This window comes from Ursus americanus, chromosome 16 (genome assembly GCF_024610735.1).
Source record: "Ursus americanus isolate L20-20 chromosome 16, mUrsAme1.1.p, whole genome shotgun sequence".
In the NCBI taxonomy this organism is placed as follows: Eukaryota; Metazoa; Chordata; class Mammalia; order Carnivora; family Ursidae; genus Ursus; species Ursus americanus.
In genome coordinates, this window is record NC_142142.1 from 4,507,066 (window position 1) to 4,531,306 (window position 24,241).

Sequence of the window (24,241 nt, forward strand, 5' to 3'; positions counted from 1 at the left end):
TGTTCCATCTTGTCTCTTCCAGGGATGAAATCTTATTTCTTACAATGTTTGAAATCTCTCATCCATCGCTAATCACTTCCCTTTCCTACTTTTCTTTTTCCCCCCTACTTTCCTTAAATATATGTTGCTATTAGTATCTCCCTGCAATTTGATAGGAGGGATGTCAGAAGGAAGACAGCAGTCTCTTCTAGATGAACACGGAACTACATCTCTATTTCCATTTTCTTGAGAGGGATTATCTTGTATAAATTTCAAAAAGCGATTAGAAGAAACTCATTTAAGTTAATGTGTAAGTCACAGAGAATTGATTTGTCCTTTTTTAAAAAACTATTTTTATGAGATATAATTGACACATAAAATTGTATAATTTTAAGGTGTACAACATGTGTTGATTTGGTACCTTTATATGTTACAATATGATTATTACCATAGCGTTAGCTAACACCTCTGTCGCCTCACATAATTATCATTTCTTTTTGTGGTGAGAACACTTAAGATCTAGTCTCCCAGTAATTTGAAGTTTAGAATACAATACAGTTATCTGTAATTACTATGCTGTACCACATCTCCAGGATGTATTAATTAGTCACACAACATATACGTATTTCCCACTCCCCAAACTCTGGTAAGCATCACTCTACTCTGCTTTTATGAGTTTAGATTTTTTAGATTCCACTTATAAAAAAGATCATACAGTATTTGTATTTCTTTTTTAATAATAATTTTTTATTATGTTTTGTTAGTCCGCATACAGTACATCCCTAGTTTTGGATGCAATGTTCCATGATTCATTACTTGCGTATAACACCCAGTGCACCATGCAATATGTGCCCTCCTTAATACCCATCACCTGCCTATCCCAATCCCCCATCCTCCTCCCCTCTGAAGCCCTCAGTTTGTTTCCTAGAGTCCATAGTCTCTCATGGTTCATTCCCCCTTCTGTTTACCCACCCTTCATTCTTCCCTTTCTTCTCCTACTGATCTTCCTATTTCATATGTTCCATGAATGAGTGAAACCATATGATAATTGTCTTTCTCTGCTTGACTTATTTCACTTAGCACTATCTCCTCAGTCCTGTCCATATTGCTGCAAATGTTGTGAAATCATTCTTTTTGATGGCTGAGTAATATTCCATTGTATATATGGACCACATCTTCTTAAACCAGTCATCTGTTGAAGGGCATCTCGGCTCCTTCCACAATTTAGCTATTGTGGACAATGCTGCTATGAACATTGGGGTGCATATGGCCCTTCTCTTCACTACGTCTGTATCTTTGGGGTAAATACTCAGAAGTGCAATTGCTGGATCATAGGGTGGCTCAATATTTAACTTTTTAAGGGACCTCCACACTGTTTTTCACAGTGGCTGTACCAACTTGCATTCTCACCAACAGTGTAAGAGGGATCCCCTTTCTCGATATCCTCTCCAACATTTGTTGTTTCCTGCCTTGTCATTTTTTGCCATTCTAACTGGTGTGAGGTGGTATCTCAATGTGGTTTTGATTTGAATTTCCCTGATGGCTAATGTTTGACCATTTTTTTCATGTGTCTGTTAGCCATTTGTATGTCTTCATTGGAAAAGAGTCTTTGATTTGTCTCACTTAGCATGATGTCCTCAAGGCCCATCCATGTCACAAATGGTGGGATTTCCTTTTTTTTCTCATGGCTGAATGATATTCCATTGTGCGTGTGTCTATAAATACACTATTCAATGATGTAATAGCCTGTGAATTATGATCCTGATTTTTTTAAAATTACATATATATGGAAATAAAGACACACTTAATCTTAATAGTAGGTATTTCTTAGTGTTAGAAGTATATGTTATTTAGGGGTGTCTGGGCAGCTCAGTTGGTTAAGCAGCTCCCTTAGGCTCAGGTCTTATCCTGGATTGACCCTCTTATCAGACTCCCTGCTCAGCTAAGGATTCTGCTTCTCCCTCTCCCTCTGAAGCACCCCTCCCTTGAGCTCTCTCTCTCTTTCTCTCTCTCACTCTCTCTCAAATGAATAAATAAAATCTGTCTAAAAATGGAAGTATATGTTACTTAAAAAGGTTTTAATTGTTACATTTTCCCTTTTTTAAATTAAGGAGTATAGTATTTTAGAAATTTGAAAAACAACTAAACACTTATTGATTGTAAAGTCATACACACACATACATTTTGTTCATTTTAAATTACTTTAGACAAGAATTTCCAACTTGTAATCTTAATGGTGGGATATCTGTACCATGGGAATTCCTTTCTGCACTGCCCTCATTTGAGGACCAGCTATGGTTTGGTGTTTTATTTTTGCTTGAAATTTATGGAGCCTTGTATCATGCTTTCCCTTAGGGCTCCATTGTCTCTCGGGTCTCTTAAGCACTGTTTCACACTGAGACTTGGAAGTCATGAGTATGTGAAATTATGCCCCTTCCCCTGGGAAGTCAGCCTGACTAAGCACTTCTGACCTAAGATCTATAAGGTGAAACCAGGGTGCTAACCTCGTGTACATTCCTGGGCCCCCACACTGGCATGAGCACCTCTCATACTCCTTGTCTGGAGCTACATTGTAGGTAAGGTAATGCCTTCCAGATATTTTGATCCTAGGCTCCTCCATGGTAAAGCCTAGGCTTGTTCCAGCCTGCCTGTGAGCCCAGGAATCAAGGGCATTGCCCTGTAGAGGATGCTGTTGGTGATTTCTTACGCTAGGGAAAATTAGGAAGATCATGGTCTTTCCACACTCAGAGATGGAACTATCAAGGGATGTTTGCTCTTATGTGGGAAGGGAGAACCTAGATGCTCTCAAAATCTCCTTTATAGTATAGGGAATTCTTCTCTTTATGTTTATTCATTTCTCCAAATATATCGTATAATGACAGACACAGAGGGTTACGATAATAAGCCTAAGATGCCTTAGTGCAGGGAAGGATAAATAGGTACACCCTTTTCCCGCCAAGTCACTAGCCCACTTTTCCCCACCCTGTTTCATTTCTTCAATTCATCACACAACTTGCAGTCAGCCAATCTAACTCCAGTTTATGTTTTTTAATCAAGGTATTGCCTTAATTCATGGGGTGACATAGGTGGGAGGTTTGACCCATATAATAAAGAGCTCACAGATCAGTAAAGGGAGAATAAAAATATACAAATAGTTCTAGCACAGGTCCTCGGGTTATCATCATTATAAAATATGGGGAAAATATGGGGTTAGCAGAGAGAAGAAAGGTGACTGTCAAGTAGAGTATCTGGTTGGCTTAAGAGAAGGGGCTGTGTCACCAGTATTTAGTGTAGGGAGCACAAAATCTATATCGTTCAGCATGCTATGAAACCTAGAATCTTGGTTACATAAAATGGCTATGATAATACTGAATTGGCAGACTCATTACAGGAATGTAATTAAATTCATAAACGAGTTTAAATAAGTAGGTAAATTTAAATAGGCAAATATAGACAACCTAAAGGTATTGCCGCCGTTTTTTCTGACGGCAAGTGATATTTGAGTTAGTATGCAATTGGCTGTTTATGCACAGGGTAAACTTAAAAGAACCAGAGCAGAGGCAAAGAAAAGTCTTGTGCTAATTACCAAAGCATTCATTGCCTGATACCTGGTTGATGCTTAATAGAAAATTTTTAAAAAATAACATATGGGATTGCTTAAATTAGTTTAGGGTCCATAGCTTGAAATATTCAGACTTGAAATATTCAGTGATAACATCATATATCAATAAAATATTGAATTTGACATTTCAGGAAAAACATTTCAAAAAATAACAAAAAAAGTTGAAACAGTCTCAAAGAATCTAGAACTCCCTTTTCTGGATTTAGCTTTCTCCTGACATTCTTCTCTAGGAGATCATGGAGAGAAATGGAGAGAATTCTTCAGGTGCCTAACAGGATTTTACTCTATATTCCAGACCCCAAATTCCTTAAAAAAAAAAGAAAAAGAAGAAAGAAAGAAAAAAAGAAAGAAAAAGAAAAGAAATGTTGTCATAGGCCATCTGTAGAGAAGCATAGCATAGCATGGAAGGGAGATGAAAGTGAGAAAGCAAGGCTTCTTGGATTTCCTACGTCCTAAGCAGTAGCTGATTCATCCAGATTTTTCTGGGGTTGGGATCAAGTGATAATATAAAGGAGGCCATTTTCTGTTTTAAACAGCCAGAGGCAGCAGTGGGTGCTGCACACACTCTGTGTCAAATGGCTGCCCAGCGTGGGATGAGGGAACACAGAAGCAGCAGTCACAGTGTCAATCACGGTGCTGTCCATCAGATCCTGGAGGCTTAGACACCCGGAGCAGGTAATGGAGCCTATCGTCATCAAGGAGGGAAGAGATATTGTGCTCGGTGTGTGGTGGTTTGGCGCAGCGTTCATGATGTAGAATGCTTTCGGTAGTACGGGGGTTGCTTTGTCTCTTCCACTGGAAAAGGCTCAACGCAGGACTGAACGAAGACCTTGTGGTGAATTTCTCTTCCTGTACTTTGTGATTATTCTACTTCCAGTCCTTTCCTGCATTCTGTCCCCTTATTAATTCTTAGAACCACAGACAAAATAAGGGAGTCCAGGGTAAGTCTGAATGTACTTGCAACCAAATTACCTCCCCCTTTGGAAGACAAAGTCTGAATCATCCCACACAACCCTGTTCTTTACCTGGAAGGTGGCTGGAGTACTGGGCAGGGAGAAATCATAAGAAGCAGGAGCTGTGGGGGTCCCAAGTTAGAAACACGAACCCTCATATTCCTCCAGAGAAACAAACAAACAAATAAACACAAAAACAAATAAATGAGAAAACAACTAACTGAAGTACTCTTTGTTAGCCTTAATAAGGATTCGTCTTTAGTGGAACAGATGTGAAATCTGAGCTAGAAAAACTTGGATTTCACTCTGAGACCATCACTAATAGCTTTGGGAAGCAAATTAAACATTCTATACCTGGACTCCAGAATGCATGGGCTTCTTTAAAGAAAGAAACAAAACAGCTGAACATAGGGAAAAGAAGAGAAGCAAACCAGAAAACAGACTCTTAATGATAGAGAACAAACTGAGGGTGTCTGGAGAGGAGGTGGACAAGGGGATGGTTTAAATGGGTGTTGAGTATTAAGGAGGGCAATTGTGATTAACACTGGGTATTGTGTGTAAGTGGTGAATGACTAAATTCTACACCTGAAACTAATATTACACTATGTTAACTACCTGGAATTTTAATAAAAACTTTAAAAAGAGAAGTTAAATAAATCCATAAATAAATAATGAATAAACAAACAAATAAATAAATAAATAATGGGAATAACATTCTCCCTCAGTGTTCAAAGAAGACTTGTCAAGGTAAGTACATGTCAGAAAAATTTCAAATAAGGGAGAAAATGGAGCAAAGTCCACATGAACTTGAAGTATATGTAGGATTTGGGTATTGTCATGTAGTCTATCAAAACTTAAGCAGGAAATGTTAGGATACATGACCATATAATTTATTTATTGTTCAAAGCAGGAGCACTTACATTCTACTTTATTAAATGCCATGGAAAGAAATTTGAGCCGTGCCCTCAAATTGATGGAAAAACATAGGCGATTATTAAGCCTTGGATTAAAATATCCTCAAATTATGCTATAGAACAAATGTGATTTGAAAAATACAAGAGGCCAAGCCAACAAATAGGTGGACGTAGGTAGGTGGTGTTTCAAATACAGGAAGAGTGATGATAGGAAGGGAAATAATAGAAATATTTCTAGATTAAAAAATAGAAGTTGTCTGAGAATAGAGGACAGGTAGGTAATAGACCTGCTGAAGTAATCTGGACAGAGTAAGAAGTGAATCACTTTGAGCTATGAAGGAATTTTACCCAAGGTGAAGTAGAAGAATACCTGAGAAGATCACAAAGATGCTGGTAGCTCATTCGGTAGAAAACGACACCAGTATCCAAAAGACAGATCTCAAGAAAAACAACCTATTCTGGCATGAAAGTAGAGGCTGAAGTGATGAGTTTAGTCTCCAACATGGTGAATTTAAACTCTCCATGGAAATATCCAGCAGGCATTTAGAAGGAGGACTCAACAGTTGTTACATAGTTTTCTTATAAAATTATCTGAAAATTGTCTTCATGTCAGATATATTTGAAGTACGGAGAGTGGACATATTCTAAGAGAGAGAATATACTTCTCAAGAATTATTTAAAGACAGAAGACATGGAAAGGAGATAGATGACTTCATTTGCTTGGGGAATTACAGGGTATTTGAGAAAGGGAGGTTCCTGTTTTTCTCTTTCATGGGACAATCCAGGTACCTTGACCTTCATGACCACTATCCTTGTATTTCATAGCCATAAAGCACCTACGCTTGTATTTCGATTTACTATACCCAATTCACCAGGATACTAAGCTAGGAGTAAAATAAACTTCTGATTATTTTTCAGAGCTCTTTGAGGACGGTAACAATAGCCATACATTTTAGATGAGTCACTGAGCTTCAAGAGTGAAGCAAAGCTCACCAAGTCATAGAATTGGTATGGAAAGACCTAAATTTTAAGCAATAGCTTATTTGATATAAATAACCATAATCTCCCCATTACATATTGCCACACAACATTAATATGTTGAGCAAAGTTCAGGCCCTCCTTCATGCAATGATAACTTGCTATCATAAGCTAGGTACTCTTTCAAACCAGGATGCAGAGTAAACTGATTGTGTGAATGTTAGAGTCATACATAAAAGTCATTTCTCTCCTGGACTGTAGTTTTATGACACTTACATCATTCGATATCTCTGTCCTTCAGTTTCTTCTTGCATTTGATGTCAAAAAACAGTCACAACTTTGTGGCTTTACAAGTACATTTAGACTGCTTATAAAACATTAGAAATCTTATCGTAATGTAGTATTGTTCAATAAATGGTATATTTTCATATTTTATTTAGAATTGTTGGTGCTATTATGAATGTAACTATATTCCAAATTTAAGTTTGCATTCTCAAGGACATTCTGAATTAAACTTCTATTTCTTAATTCCTTCTCCTCAGGATAGAGACTTCTGGATAGAGTTCCTCTACAGAATTAGTTATGCTGGTTTCCAATAATTCATATGTTGCCCCCAAATCTTTTATTCTTAATGGAATTCCTGGTCTCGAAAGAGTACATGTATGGATCTCCCTCCCATTCTGCACAATGTATATCATCTCCCTTGTGGGAAACCTTGGCCTTGTGTACCTCATTCATCACGAGGAGTCCTTACATCACCCAATGTATTTCTTTCTGGCCATGCTGTCCCTCATTGACCTCGTTACCTGCACCACTACGCTACCCAATGCACTCTGCATCTTCTGGTTCAATCTCAAGGAAATTAACTTCAATGCTTGCTTAGCTCAGATGTTCTTTGTTCACGGGTTCACTGGTGTGGAGTCTGGTGTACTCATGCTCATGGCTCTGGACCGCTACGTGGCCATTCGCTACCCACTGCATTATGCTACCATACTCACTAACCCTATCATTGCCAAAGCTGCACTTGCCACCTTCCTGAGGGGTGTGTTGCTGATGATTCCCTTCCCATTCTTGGTCAAGCGTTTGCCCTTCTGCCAAAGTAATATTATCTCCCATACATATTGTGACCACATGTCAGTGGTGAAGTTGTCCTGTGCCAGCATCAAGATCAATGTCATCTATGGTCTGATGGTTGCCCTCCTGATTGGAGTGTTTGACATCTGCTGTATATCTGTGTCTTACACCATGATCCTCCGGGCTGTGGTCAGCCTTTCATCAGCAGATGCTCGGCAGAAGGCCTTCAGCACCTGCACTGCCCATATATCTGCCATCATCATCACCTATGTTCCAGCATTCTTCACTTTTTTTACCCACCGTTTTGGGGGACACACCATTCCCCCCTCTCTCCACATCATTGTGGCCAATCTTTATCTTCTACTTCCCCCAACTCTCAACCCCATTGTGTATGGGGTAAAGACAAAACAGATCAGAGACAGTGTCATAAAGCTCTTCCAGGGTGAGAAACGTACACATATCCAGGACAAGTGAAATTAGTAGAAGATGAATGAAAAGACAACAAAGAAGACTCATGTGTGACATCATACATTCACTCATGTGAGGTATCATATATTGTCCAGGTCTATCCCAGAGTATGTTTTCTGCAATGATAGTAGGGAATTTTTTTGCTAATTCTGGATTTATATCCCAGTGCCTTCCCCTTACTTTTCTCCATCTCTAATTTTAGTCAAGTAATTGATATGGGCTCATTACAAATTTTCTCTAATGTATTCATGCAAGATATTTTCTTAACCTTCTGAGAGAGTTCTTATGTGTCTTTCCTATGTTTGTAATCTCGCCATTGGAGAAGAAACAAAATGGCTTTTCCAGCCTGGGCAGTTTTTGAAACTAGAATGCAGTTTATGAATTAGGCTGATAACACGTAGATAAAACTGGCAGTCATGGTGTTTAAAAGAATGGCATTAGGGAAACATCATATTGTCAAAACTTTGCAGACCAATTTACTCAAGAATTAAGGATGCTTACAATGTAAAGCTTAGCCCTTCATAATAAATGCAATATATGACTCAAAACACCTAGGCTGTTTCTCAATATTGATTTATTTTTCTTCACTTAGTGATATCAGGTTTTTGTTTCCTCTTTTGAATAAAATTTCTTACGAAGAATACCATGGGCACTCTTACTAATGCTCAAGTGTACCCGGGGGTGTGAAAACTTCTTGGATATAGTCTCTCCACTATCATCTCTCAGTTCAATAATATCTCTTTCCTGGCACACCGATCATCAGTGATCTATCTCCAGTTTCCTCCCCTTTTTCTCTGGAACATCTAATACAACACTTGTTGAGTGTTGTCCATGGACCCCTGCGGGCTTCAAGACCATCTTGGGGAACTTAGGCATCACAATTTTCATAGTATTAAACTATAATTTGCCCTTTTCAGTTTCATCCTTTTACCAATATAGAATGAGTTTTCCAGAGTCCATATGATGTGTGATATTATTGTAAAATAAACTATGCCGACATTTGGAAGACCTGCATAACTCAGTGAGTCAGTATTTCTAAACAACAAGTGTTTGCTGCTACAAAATGATGAATGTGTAAAGATTAATTCACTGCAGCTCAAGATAGCACATTTTTTTACATGTATTTCACATTTTTTATAATAGTTGACACATGAAGTTTATACATTTTGCTATGCTCACCACAATCATAGCCACCATCTGTCACCATACAACATTATTACAATATCATGACTGTATTCCTTATGCTGTTTGTTTGTCTGTCCTCTATATCTATAGGTCTGATTCTGCTTTTGTTCATTTGTTCACTCATTTATGTTTTTATTAGGTTTTTAATTTTAATTCCAGTGTAGTTAACATACAGTGTTATATTAATTTCAGGTGTACAATATAGCGATTCAACAATTCTATACATTAGTCAGTGCTCACCATGATAAGTGTGCACTTTAATCCTCATCACCTATTTCACCCATCCACTTACTCACTTCCCCTCTGTTTATTCATTTGTATTTTGTTAGATTCCACATATGAATGCAATCTTACGGTAATTGTCTTTTTCAGTCTGACTTAATTCATTTAGCACAATAACCTTTAGGTCCACCCATGTTATTGCAAATGGCATAATCGCATCCTTTTATGGCTGTGTAATATGCTATTACACACACACACACACACACACACACACACACACACACACACTCCCCTTCCTTATCCACTTTTCTATCAATGGACACTGAGGTTGTTTCCATACCTTGGCTATTGTGACTAATGCTGCAATAAACCTACGGGTGCGTGTATGTTTTCAAAGTAGTTTTTTCATTTTCGTTGGGTAAATACCCAGTGATGAAATTAATGGATCATATGGTAATTCTATTTTTAAAATTTGAGGAACCCTCATACTGTTTTTGCACAGAGACTGCATCAATTTACATTCCCACCCACAGTGTACAAGGGTGGTTTTTTCTCTGTATCTTCAATGACACTTGTTATTTCTTGTCCTTTTGATTTCAGTCATCTGACAGGTGTGAGGTGGTATCTCATGGTTTGACTTGCATTTCCCTGATGATTACTGATCTTGAGCATCTTTTCGTGTGTCTGTTGGCCATCTGTATCTTCTTTGGAAACAATGTCTGTGCGTGTCTCCTGCCCGTATGATATTGGATTTTTGTTTGTTTGTTTGATACTTAATCACTGTGGTTTAATTTGCATTTCCCCTTTGACTGGTGCCATACAACGTTTCATACGACTATTTCCCATTGAGATGTTCTTTTTTTGAAGTATCTAGATCTTCTGTCCATTTTTCTTTTGAATTTTCTCATTTGTTAGAATTTGTGTTTGTTAAATGTAGTCGCTGCAAATTCCTCTCTCTCTCTCTTTCTTTCTCTCTCTTCTCCCTGTCTCTATCTCTTTGTTTAGTGCAATCGGCAAATTAACGGAATCTAACATCGGTGTAACATTTTTAGCTGATGTGTAGTTCATACACAAATTCTTTCAGTTTTCTCCATCATGTTCTAAATCACAACTTCTTGCCCCCTAGTCCAAGCTATAATTTGTACTTGGCTATCATATTCAGTGTTTTTTAAATGGAAATACTTTTACTGACTTTCTTTGAATTCTATAAAATCGATATTTTAGAAGTTTTTAAAATAGATTTTCCCTCATCTTTGATTTGTTTGAGTATTCCTCATGATTAGATACAGATTATGCAGTTTGGAATATATTTACATATTTTGCCCTTCTCAGTTAATCACAACACTAGGACAGATGATGTCATTTTATTCCACTTTGGTGATGTTAACATTGATATTTGCTTAAGGTTGTCAGTATCGTCCAACCAAACGCACTTAAACTCACAGTCCAACTCAACTGGATTTAATACTTCCTGCAAAAGTCTGGAAGCCTTGTGAAATTGTGAGACATCTCAGTAAAAGGGTTTTAAAAAGGGACTTTTTTTTAGCATGACTTAGAAAATGTAGCTAAGGTACTAATTCCAGCATTACCTTCTGTGGGGTCGCGGGGCATGTGGAAGAAGTCTGTGTACATAATTACACGGTCTTCTGTCTTTGGCAACTAATCCAGAGCATTCAGAAGCCAATGGGTAGAGAAAGAAGTATTTTTTAAATTGTTTTCATTCCTAGTAACCCATGCTTTGCTTTTTCTTTTTTTCCTCTCAATTTAGTCTCTGTTGGTAAGAAGTTCTAATTTCCAAGTGTAGGGGACCCCTTCTACCTGGGACACAGTGCCCGAAACTATGGCTGCTACTTGATTATTTGTGGATGGCCTTGCCTATAGGCCAGGAAGTAGAGAAAAGAGTAGCTCTAGTGGCAGAAATACTTGACCCAGATGGTCATGAGGAGATATGTTGCTGCTGCATTTTGGTTGGTGGGGAAGGGTAGCAAATGCTTGGAACCAGGAGTTTAATGCAGACCTCTTGGTGTTTCTAATTTCTGGTGATTCTCAATAGGCAAATATAGCTTTAAAATACTGGAAAGGGCATAGAAACCCAAGGTTTTAGTCCCTTCAGGGATGAAGATGTAGAAATTTGCCTTGGCATAAAACCTAAACTAGCACACATCCCAGCTATGGGAGAGGAGAATCTACAATAGGAAGTAGAATAGGGAGATGGTGGTCATCATTTTTGGCTTCAGGATCGACTACAGCAATGGGTTTGTATATTGTCCCATTAACCTTCCTGTTGCAAGTTGTCTTTTTTTAATCACAGAATTTGTGACTGGCTGCTAACTTAAAAAGGCCATGAAAAACGAGAGTCAATATAATGTGGAACAGCACTGGGTTTGGATCTTGTGGTTGGTAAAATACACCAGATGGTGACATAAATTTATAGTGAAAACTTATTCCATTACTCAAAAATATATATTGAGAAGGTGCTTGGCATTGTACCATGCACTTAACATCTATCAAAATTTTTAGTCTCTTTCAAGGCAAAGTTCAAATCTAGATGCAAAGAGAGTCATGTAAAGATACTTATACAATTTTTAGAAGTCATTTTAGAGACATATCTCAGTTTCTATGTCAATGCAATGAGAGTTTTTATCTCTATCTCATGCGAGTAAGACCTATCATTCAATTTACCATTGCTAGAAACATGGATCAACTCTCAATAAAAGGAAGACCTGCTTTTCCCCAGCTTGTTGCTAATGAATGAACCCAAATCTTTAACATGAACTCAAACAAAATGAGTAATATTAATTTTAAAAAAAATTGCTCGACAAGAATGAGGTACGTTTTATTTTACACTTGAATTAGAAAGGTGAGCTATATCATATCAGACATACATTATTGTTAAGCTTCAGAAATTGATTTTACTAAGTGACATTTTAAATTATTCTCTTATCCTGTATCAAAGGTTCCAGTGTAACACACATTTTTGTTTTGGTATTTCCTACCCTGAGGTTTCTAGCAAGCTAAAACATACTATATTGTTAATAACAGCTCATGGTCTGGAAGCACATGGTGCTAAGCCTTACTCTCTGTAGTCTATCTCTCTTGCTGAAGTTGAACACAATTCCACAGCTCCGTGAGTGTTAGGATCTGGAGATAGACCTGAAACTTCTCTGGGTAGCTCCATAAGGCTCAGTGGATCCCTTAGTTCTAGTCCTGCAACTCCCGAAGTTCTTCCATCCTACTACCATCTTTTAGAGAAGTTGCAAATCTAACACATAACAACAAGCAAGGTATCATGGTAATTGTGATATAAATTATAAGTCAATGACTGTTAAATTTAAAGTGAAGAAAAAGTACTTGCTCAGTAAAAAGTATTCATTTATAACTTACACTGTACTTCTGACACTATGTTAAATGCTATTGATAGCGAGGGGAATAAGTCATTAATCTTTTCATGGCATATTTGGCCCAGAGGTCCCGACAGTATAACTGGTACATATGCTGTATTGATATGAACTGCTGTATTGTGTAAATTACGAAGGTTCTTTGATAATGCAAATGAAAGATCTTTTGACTTGGTCTAGGGCAAATTTAACTAGTTGATTATTAAAAAATACGAACTAATTAACAACAGATTACACTAACAGATTATCCCTTATTCCTACTAGTATTGATGACTTTCAATACATTTTAAAGTCCAGATTTATGATATTAACAAAGGACTGACTGAAGGAAATTCAATCTTTGCGTTCATTTGTATATCCACAATTAAACACTTAAATGAGAAAGAAAAATAGAGAACTTTATACCAGGATCACAATGATGTCAACATGGTAACCTTATAAAATTGTATTTCCTGGAACTTCTTTTCTTGTTATCTCCTTGATCCTATGAGGCACACTATATGAAACAACTAGAAACATTCATCATTTTTATTATAGAGATGCTACTGGGAATGTCATAAATTATAAAAGTGCTTATATTGGTTACAACTCATGCAAAATGACACCTCTCCCATCTCAATATTAGGAGTCTTGGGCCTATCCAGAACTTGTTTTGATTTTTTTGTGAAACTTATAATTTAGAGTTCTTTCTTTTTGTAGCCAAAATGGTTGAAGGAAAATTTAAATCCCACTTGTAGCAGTTTTTAAGCAGCATAGCATAAATTATTTTTGAAGTTTCGAGTTTTTATTTAAAAACCTGTTAGTGGGGATGCCTGGGTGGCTCAGTCGGCTAAACATCTGCCTTCGGCTCAGGTCATGATCCCAGGGTCCTGGGATCGAGCCCCGCATCGGGCTCCCTGCTCAGTAGGAAGTCTGCCTCTCCCTTTCCCTCTGCCCCTCTTCCCCCACCCCCAATTGTGCTCTCGTGCTCTCCCTCTCTCTCAAATAAATAAATGAATAAAATTTATAAATAAATAAATAAAAAATAAATGCCAGTTACTTAGCATATAGTGTAGTATTTATTTCAGGAGTAGAATTTAGTAATTCAGCACTTACATATAACACACAGGGCCCATCACAACAATTGCCCTACTTAATACCCATCTCCCGTTTAACCCATCCCCCTGACCACTTCCCTTCCAGCAACCCTCGCTTTGTTCTCTATAGTTAAGAATCTGTTTTATGGTTTGCCTCTCTCTCTTTTTTTCCCTTCTTAAATTCCACATATGAGTGAAATCATGTGGTATAACTTTGTGAATTTTATAATTAGATTATATTTTCTTGTTCATATTTTGCCTAGGGTCTATTTCTACCAGTTTGTATCTTTTTCTATTTTACCACCGGAATTCTTGCAAACTATGTCAATTCAACAGTTAAATGGGTGGCAGGGTAATATAGATAAATGATAAGCAGTAAGTAAAAAACAGATTTGAGTTGCCTACAAGATGACTTAGAGAGGCTTCTAAATAAGATGGGAATGAATAGCAGGATGGCTTTAAGTGGATGAAGCCCCCTTGAAGAAATGAGCAGTCTAGGGTGGAAGAATAAAAGGATTAAAAATGACTTAAAAAGTATCTCGAGGGGCGCCTGGGTGGCGCAGTCGTTAAGCGTCTGCCTTCGGCTCAGGGCGTGATCCCGGCGTTCTGGGATCAAGCCCCACATCAGGCTCCTCTGCTAGGAGCCTGCTTCTTCCTCTCCGACTCCCCCTGCTTCTGTTCCCTCTCTCGCTGGCTGTCTCTGTCAAATAAATAAATAAAATCTTAAAAAAAAAAGGTATCTCGAACATAATCATGGTCTTTTGTTTATGATCATAGAAATTTTTTTTCAAGGATAGTATAACCATGCATCAGCAATATGAAAAACAGTCCTGATACTGTTTCATTCATAATATTTGCTATACATTTTATAAGAAGTGAAATCATGAAAGTGCATCTGCACCCCAATATAGATTACAGGAAATGTTTTGTTTGTTTTGCTTCTTCAGTGTCTACTGTCCCCAGTAACATTCCTCCTCATTCTGGAAACTGCCTCTTCATTCCTTCCCAATTTATCACCACGGAACCTATGGGAGTCACGTTACAAATACACAAACTCCAAAGTAGTTTAATAATTCTAGATGCCCTCATTCAAAATATGAAAATATGAATGTGCTCTTATCATATACAATTGTTAAAAGTTTTACCAAGTTGTAAAGACCTCTATTTATGATGATATTTACATAAAGTTTTTTTTTCTAGACCTTCAGATTATTCAGGTTATTTATTTTAATAGTCCGTTAACAGTGTACTATTCTCATGATGTTTAATTGTTGTTATTTTGGCATCCAAGGGCATTATTTAGTTTCTAACTGAGTGATGTATGAAGGATATGGATCTTGGATAATGGTTAGTTATTTTGGAAAGGATTTCCCAAAATAAACATGGTCAGTAAGAATGCTTCCCTGGGCATTTATAATGGGAAAAAAGATTTAATGGGTACAGAAATGTCTTGAACTAATGAATACAATTAATTTGGGCAATCAGTATTTTCTTCCTCTTGAACTGAGAAATGAAGAAAGACATTCTTAAAAAAGAAAAAAAAAGAGTGTGAAGTATGTGTAGAAAAAAAAGATAATGTGAAACAAAAAGGTCTGAGGAAATTCAGGTAGTATATCTCACTTGCCTTTGCCTTGGATCCCTTGAGACAATAAGCATTATAATGGCTCTCTTTTGCATTAAAATTTTTGCATGAAACCCAAAGATTTAAAATTTAAGTGTCACCTGTTTGTGGGTTTTTTTTTTTAAAGTTTCCTTTGTTGCTACCAATGTGTTCTATTATCTGAAAATCTGCTACAGTGCTCTTTTTTGATAGTATTTCTGCCATGCATAATGACTGGAGAATAGAAGGATAAATATGTGGGTAAATTACCTAAGTGAACCCTTTCTCCATGTTAGTTGCCCTTGCTGTCCAGCTTCAGAACCTTATACAAGCCCTGCCTGAGCTCCTTGTTCTTGAGTGCATACACCATGGGGTTGAGGGCAGGAGGAATGACATTGTGTAGTACATTGAGTAGAACTGGGATGAGGGAAACCGTCATTGCTGCACTATGGGTGATGGAAATGACAACAATGATAGTGTAAAAGAACAAAATTAGGATGAGGTGAGAAGTACAGGTACTTAGGGCTTTGGATGCAGCTTCTGCTGAGTTCAGCTTCAGCACCAAGTGAAGTATCAAAGAATATGACAAGAAAATCAAACCCAGGTCACTCCCCATCAGCGTCCAGGCCAGAAATAGCTGGTAGATGCTGTTGATTGTCCTGTCATCACAGGATAAGCGAGTGACTCCAAGATTAGTACACAGGCAGTGCTCAATTTGGTTCTGTGAGCAGTAGTGTCTCTGAGCAGCCATCACAGGCACTGGGATGGTAGTTAGGGTACTTCTGAGTGCCATGACCACAGTTGCCTTGACAACAAAAGAATCAGTAACTATTGAGGGATACTGTAGTGGTCTGCAAATGGCTACATATCTGTCTATAGCCATGCAGACAAAGATACCTGACTCCATGACCACAAAGCAATGTATGACATACATCTGAGCAAAGCACTCAGGGAGACTGATGGCCTTGGCACTGAACCATAAGATGGCCAAAATCTTGGGCATGATGGTGGTGGCCAGTCCCATGTCTACCACAGCCAGGATCCCCAGGAAATAGTACATAGGCTGGTGCAGTGTGGCCTCTTGTTTGATGATGACCAGGATAAGGATGTTGGCAGTGAGAGCTAAGAGGTAGAGCAGAGCCAGGGGCAGGGAGAGCCAGTGCTGCCAGGCGTGAATGCCTGGGAATCCCATCAGAATGAACTCAGAGACTTGGAACTTAGAGATGTTGGAATGTGTGAGATCCTGCAACATCCTTCACTAGGAGAAAAAAATATATTCAAAGTTACTCTCAGACAGTATTTGCTTAATGATTTTGAAGTGGAAGATTCTTCATCTTCATTATTCTGATCTTGCCACTGACATTTATTGGACATTTCTAATGACAGGAACCATGATAGCACATTCTATGGTTAACTCGGTTAATCACAGCAAAAACTCCATAAGACAGGTCACAATCCACCTTCACATAATTGAGGAATAGAACATTGGAGTTATTAGAACCTTGGTTATTAGCTTCTGTCTTGTAAGTCATGGCAGGAACAAGATGAAAGGAAACTGGTACCATAGCCTGGCCTCTTAAGCTTGGTTTTGATAAAGAGTTGGGTTTCTTTTAGAAACCAAAGGTATATGCCCCTTCTCTTCACTACATCTGTATCTTTGGGGTAAATACCCAGTAGTGCAATTGCAGGGTCATAGGATAGCTCTATTTTTAACTTTTTGCAGAACCTCCATACTGTTTTCCAAAGTGCCTGTACCAGCTTGCATTCCCACCAGCAGTGTAAGTGTTGTAAAGGGTTCCCCTTTCTCCACATTCTCTCCAACATTTGTTGTTTCCTGTCTTGTTAAGTTTTGCCATTCTAACTGGTGTAAGGTGGTATCTCATTGTGCTTTTGATTTGAATTTCCCTGATGGCTAATGATTTTGAACATTTTTTCATGTGTCTGTTAGCCATTTGTATGTCTTCTTTGGAGAATTGTCTGTTCATGTCTTCTGCCAATTTTTTGACTTGATTATTTGTTTCTTGGATGTTGAGTTTGAGGAGTTCTTTATAGATCTTAGATACCAGCCCTTTATCTGTAATGTCATTTGCAAATATCTTCTCAATGTTTATAGCAGCAATGTCCACGAACTGTGGAAGGAGCCGAGATGCCCTTCATCACATCATATATATGCAGTTATACTATAGTATTTGCCTAAGTTTCATCCTAAAATAAACTTCTAGTCATCATTTCCAAATAGTTAATATTGTTAAGGATAGTGATGGATCAGAGATAACAAGTGGTTCCTTTTTTTTTCTTTTTGCTTTGCCACTGGCAAGTTTATTACATGATTATAGTTCAAATAAAAAGATAATAATGTCTTGGCAGGGAAGCTAGAGCCAGAGTCTGGGAGGGCTGTTTCCCTGTCCCCTGCCTCCCTGGCCAAGTCCAGCTCTATTAACTTGGTTGGTTCAATCAGATTCTTCATCAAGACTTGCATCTGTGCCCTGGACATTAGTTTTTCTACCAGCATCCCTCTTTTATCCTTATTCTCACAAAGAATGAAAGATTAGATACTTCAAAAAGCAAAACTTTTTGGAAACAGCAAAACAACACAAGCCAAACATTAATAAGAATGCTCCTTGAAGATCATTCTGGTGTCATTACAGACTCAGGCAGGAATAGAGAGAAACAGCAACTGAATCATCTTTTGGGGATCAAGAAATCTTTCAAAGAGGAAAACAAATGCTCTTGAATATGAAGCATGATTAGGATTCTGACAGATCAGCGATCTGTTCCGTTGTTTGCTCTTTCCTACCCACATCATGCTGGTAATTTTAGCCTTGTGCTTTGGCAACCCTCTGACCTATTTTGTGTCCTCCTACCACCAAACCCAGCTTCAGTTATTATGTTCTTCAGGAGGACTCAACTCTCTGAAAGGAGAGAGAACCACGCCTTAAATCTTCTTAGTATGACATAACTGGAAAAGTGGCAGGCTTTGTAGGTAAGAAATACATTTGCTGATGGATCAATCTCTTTTTTGTATTGTAACATCACGGTATTGTAAAAACCTACTGATGTTCTTGAATCAGCCACAATTTAACCATACTGCTAATATTTGGACATATTGTATTGCTATTTGTATTTGCAGTGACTAGCAAGTCATCAGACACATACTAGATATCAAAAGATATTTTTGAGTGATAACAGATTAATGTAAAAATTAATTAAATTTCCTAATAGACTTTAAGAACTATTATGCTGCAATCTAAATATTATTTTTTGAAATAGAATAGATTAGAATAGAAATAGAACTGTGAAGTACTACTTCAACAGAAACTTAAAATCATAAAAAAATCTTCTTTCATAAAATAGATAAAGAAAATCCCAAAAAAGCAAAGGTAAAATAAAACAGAGAAAAAAACATATATTTTGGATTGGGCAATAAAGGTCAATTAAATAAACAATACCATTAATTGGTCATATTACATAGTGATTTTTATATACATATATGTAATTAAAGTATACATATATAATTTACATATTTAAAAATAGACATATGAAACAATACACAAATTGTGCACAGATGTTTTCAGGAAACAAAATACATGCTAACACATCAAACACATAAACCAAAATTTGGAAGGAAATATCAATGTCAGACAAAATAGAAAACAAACGCATAAATTTTGGATCAAGATAACTTTTGAGAAACAACAGATGACATACTTGTAGAGTACAATTAAAGTTGGTTGTACCAAGTTATTTCATCACCAGTTTTAATACATTTTCCCACAAGCAAAATAACAGAAAATACTGAAATTATCTTTTTCACTTTATTAGCACATGTAAAAAATTTTAAAAAGAGGAACTTGCTTAGGGGCGCCTGGGTGGCACAGCGGTTAAGCGTCTGCCTTCGGCTCAGGGCGTGATCCCAGCATTCTGGGATCAAGCCCCACATCAGGCTCTTCCGCTATGAGCCTGCTTCTTCCTCTCCCACTCCCCCTGCTTGTGTTCCCTCTCTCGCTGGCTGTCTCTATCTCTGTCGAATAAATAAATAAAATCTTAAAAAAAAAAAAAAAAAGAGGAACTTGCTTAAATATTTCCCAACTTAGTAGCTGATTTTCTTTCTTTCTTTTTTTTTTTTTTTTTGAGATTTTATTTATTTATTTGAGAGAGAAAAAGTGAGAGCCTGAGCAGGGGGAGGGGCAGAGGGAGAGGGAAAAGCAGACTTCCCACTGAGCAGGGAGCCAAGGAGGGGCTCCATCCCAGGACCCTGAGATCCAGACCTGAGCTAAAGGCAGAAACATAGGGGACTGAGCCACCCAGGTGCCCCATTAGCTGATTTTCAATTTCCTGTTTGGCAACACTGGTGTGGACTAAAAACTAATCATTGAAAGGCTAACAAAGGCTTTGTAATCTGTGCTATTGACAAAATAAAAATACAATATAAGACTCTGTTTCCTTACATACCAATATTGTCATCAAGTTTCTTTTTATCAAGTTTATAAATTTCTACTTAAAGTTTGTATACACGATTTTATTTTTCACTTTTTTTGGTTATTATCATTAAGGAATAGAACTGTTACAATTCATATATATGTATATATACATATATATTTACACACACATATAAAAGATAACTGAAAAATAAGATAAACTTTGAAATATATTATTGATAAAATATTTCACTAGTGTATACAAATTGTTAAAGTTTTTGAAAAAATAGAATCATTCATTTCTCCCTCTCAATATTTTTGATCAGTTGACTCTTGACTGTATGTGTTCATTCAACTGAAGAAAATAGAAAAATTAGGGAAAGCTAGATTGAAAATAGGAATTATGTCTGAAATTGCTTGTGCTCCATTCTTAAGAATATATCTCCTATATGTGAGAAAAATAACCTGGTCATGTCCCCCATGTTTCTTTTTGGTAGTTCTAGTGTTGATTACTAAAACTGATTTTATTGATACGAGATGTTATGTTCATCTTCAATACATTTGCAAAACTCTCAAGATCCAGGTTAACACCAAGTAATAGAATATTAATGACAATTTGTTTCAGGCTTTTTCCAAAACAAACATAAATGATTTAAATATATTATAATTTAATTTTTCTGCAAAGAAAAGGGACTCATGCTATGGGTGGGCAGGTGTATTGAAGTAGTAACATTAACAAAGGAATATCACCACTTATATAATTTTGTATGGTCTCTTCTCTATTCTCTTCTCCAAACCCCATAAAGAGTAAGTTTGTTTTCTCACTAGATTGTCCTCAATGTAAACTCATGTTCTTTCAACATGACAGTGGATTCCTCCACGTAGGTTTTATTATCTAGAATGGAGGAAACACAGTCACAAATAAATCCGTCTAGAAATGAAGCAAGTAAATTAGGTTCTCATTGTGAGACAATTGGAGGGCAAGTAAAAAGCAAGAGTGTTCTGACCAGGACTGAGAACTATTCTCTAGCTATTCTATTTTTTCTTGTCATGAAGGTGATTAATATGGGACTTCCAGAAACAATAATTCCTATTTGTTTAGGAAAATAACATAGATTTCATTGTCACAATGGAAAGTTACACTAAATTGCCATCTGAGGATTGGGGAAACAAACATTTTCAAGAAAACCCAATCTTTTACAATATTTATGCCATCAAATGCGTGGATGGACGTAAACCTGAGTTTCTGAGAATATAATAATCAGTCAATTCATGTGCACTCAAGTCCTCTTTCCTTTTTATCAGAGCTTCTCTCCAATTCAACTTAGAATTAACAACAATAACAAAAATCCTATTATTGCTCCCACTTTTTAATATTCTTTTAATACCTTGGTTTCTGGACAGCAAAATGGTGAACTGAATGCCATCTGGTCCAGGTGTTCAGGGTATTGGTAAAAAAATCACAGTTCTATAATATATGTACATGTACAGCCCTAAATCCCTTGATATCTATATTATTTAACTGAATCTTTAAGGAAAAATGTCTGTTGTATATCCCAAGTGGCTATTGTACCACATTAGGGACACAGGTGCTGTTATGACACTGTAGTCAAACCTCATCTGAGTAGGAAGCTTTAACTTCTTGTCACCTGTAAGATGATACGTAAATAATAATTTTATATGCATGTATCTATATCTGTTTGGTGTGTATGAGAATTATATATGGGGAGGATCAGAATAAATACAGCAACATTTAATGAATGCTACCAGTTTTAATACTGACTGAAGAGTTGTGTTTCTTTCTCTATCAGGCAGGTGAGACACAAGTAGAAAGTACTTACAATGTATCAGAATGTTGCAATCACTCACATACACATTCATTTATATGTTTTTTATTTGACTTTTTAAAAATAAGCTCGATGATGAATTCTATGGCATTGTAGAAATTAAACAAAAGGTTGGGTTAATTAAGCTGATATATTAAGTTAGGAATATTTAGGCACCCAAGTGTTTTTGTTTTTGTTTTTGGAAGATTATTTATTTGAGAGAGAGAAAGAGAGGAAGTGAGCTGGGCGAGAGGCAGAGGGAGAGGGAAAGGGAGAATCCACAAGCAGTCTCCCCGCTGAGCACAGAGCCTGAAGTGGGGCTAGGTCCCAGGACCATGAGATCATGACCTGAGCCGAAATCAAAAGTCAGATGCTCAACTGACTGAACCATCCAAGAGCTCCAAGGAACCCAAATTTTGAGATAATAATGCTGAAAGTGCTTATAGGGGAAATAACAAAACATGTTATTTTAGTTTTATATTCTTTTAATATATTAATAAAAATAACTGCCTGTGTATTTTTATTAATTGGAAAAATAAAAATGCATTTTGAAGGAGATAATTTGAACTCAAATTAAAAAGAGTACAGGTAACTTCTTTTTTTAAAATATTTTTTTATTATAATATGTTAGTCACCATACAGTACATCCCTGGTTTTTGATGTAAAGTTTGATGATTCATTAGTTGCGTATAACACCCAGTGCACCATGCAATACGTGCCCTCCTTACTACCCATCACCGGCCTATCCCATTCCCCCCCTCCCCTCTGAAGCCCTCAGTTTGTTTCTCAGAGTCCATAATCTCTCATGCTTCATTCCCCCCTCTGATTACCCCCCCTTTCTTTATCCCTTTCTTCTCCTACTGATCTTCCTAGTTCTTATGTTCCATAGATGAGAGAAACCTGTAAAAAGAGTACAGGTAACTTCTGATACATTTCTTCACAAACACTTGCTATACACGTTTTTGAAAAAAAGACTTAGACAATATAATATTAAAATATAAAGTCTGCAGTTTTCAATTGGTGTTGTATAAAAAGCATATCAAAACAAGTTATTCAAAAAATAAGATTATTCAGTAATACACAATTAAAGAAAGTGTATCATATGTATTACACGGTTTCTTTATCCATTTTCCTATTCTTGGATATATATGTTCTTTATATGCAGGAAATGATACAATAAGTACCCATGTAGAGGACACTTTGACAGTGTTTTTAATTTTACTTTATATTTTATTGAGGTGACAATTCACATACCCTAAAATTAAACATTTTACCATTTGTAACATAAATTAAGTGGCTGTGAAACCATCAGCACTATATAATTCTGGAACATTTTCATTACCTCAAAAGGAAACTTCATAAACATTAATCAGTCACTCCCTATTGCCCTGTCTCTACTGCCCTGGGCAATAAGTAATTTGCTTTCTAATTCAGTAGACTTAGCCGGTTCTGAACACTTCACATAAACAAAATCATACAAGATGTAGATATGAGATGTAGCCTTTTGTGTCTGACTTCTTCACTTTGCAGAATGCTTTTTAAAGTTCATATCTATAACACCAGGTATAAGTACTTTCTATTTAATGGATGATTAATTTTCTTATATGAATATATCTAATTTTCTTTTTCCTTTAAAAGCTGATGGACATTTGAGTTATTTCCAGGTTTTGGCTAATAATGATACCATGAACATTCATGTACAAATTGTTATTGTTATTCCTATTTTACTTATTTTGGGTATATACTCAGGAGTTGAATTGTTAAGTTATGTGGTAATTGTGCTTAACTTTTTGTCTGTTTGCCAGAGCTGTTTTCCGCATCTCTTGTATGATTTTACATTCGCACTGCAAAATACAAGGCCACCACTGTATCCACAAAATCCAATACTTGCTCACTTGATTAAAAACAACTTACAGCTATTTTAGGGGCTATGGGATGTTTTATAACACCAGCCATCATCAGGTAAATACAAATCATGATTTTGATTTGAATTTGTCTAATGACTAATGATGTTGAGCATCTTTCGTGTGGTTCGATGGCCACTACACATCTTCTTTAGAGAAATGTCTATTCAAATCCTTTGCCCATTTAAAAAGATATGAGACACATTAAAAATCAACAAGACAAATGGCAGGAGTAGGTCCTATGTTATCAGTAAGCAAATTAATGTGCATGGACTAAATGCTCCAGTTAAAAAGAAGACATTGGCAGATATGCGTTCTAACCATCGCTAGTCAACATTGTCTAGAAGTTCCAGCCAGGACAACTAGGTAAGGAAATGAGATGCATATTCCACTTGTCCTTCCCTTGGATTCCTTAAGATAACGCATCGTCAGGTTATGATGAAGATCTGTCCTGAGTACTAAGATTTCAAATATTAGTTTCACCCCTTTTCTTTTTTGAAGTTTCATTTTCATCACAGATTCTTTATAATAACTAAAAAGTTGCCAGTGTATATGTTCCCTATTTTTTCAGCTACGTGTAATGATTGGTGAATACAATGGAAAGATACGTGGGAGAATTATCTG

The 24,241-nt window shown here is 36.7% G+C and overlaps 2 protein-coding genes across 2 annotated transcripts; one reads left to right on the plus strand and one right to left on the minus strand.

Moving 5' to 3' along the window:
* The first annotated feature begins 7,007 nt into the window (after positions 1 to 7,007).
* OR52N5 (olfactory receptor family 52 subfamily N member 5) lies at positions 7,008 to 7,994 on the plus strand. Its single transcript, XM_045782984.1, has one exon. The coding sequence runs from the start codon at positions 7,029 to 7,031 to the stop codon at positions 7,992 to 7,994; it is 966 nt and encodes a 321-aa protein (XP_045638940.1). The 5' UTR covers positions 7,008 to 7,028.
* Positions 7,995 to 15,761: 7,767 nt separating this feature from the next.
* On the minus strand, positions 15,762 to 16,721 carry LOC123782698 (olfactory receptor 56B2-like). The gene has a single exon (XM_045782971.2). It carries the CDS (start codon positions 16,719 to 16,721, stop codon positions 15,762 to 15,764), a length of 960 nt encoding a protein of 319 aa, XP_045638927.2.
* Positions 16,722 to 24,241: the final 7,520 nt, after the last annotated feature.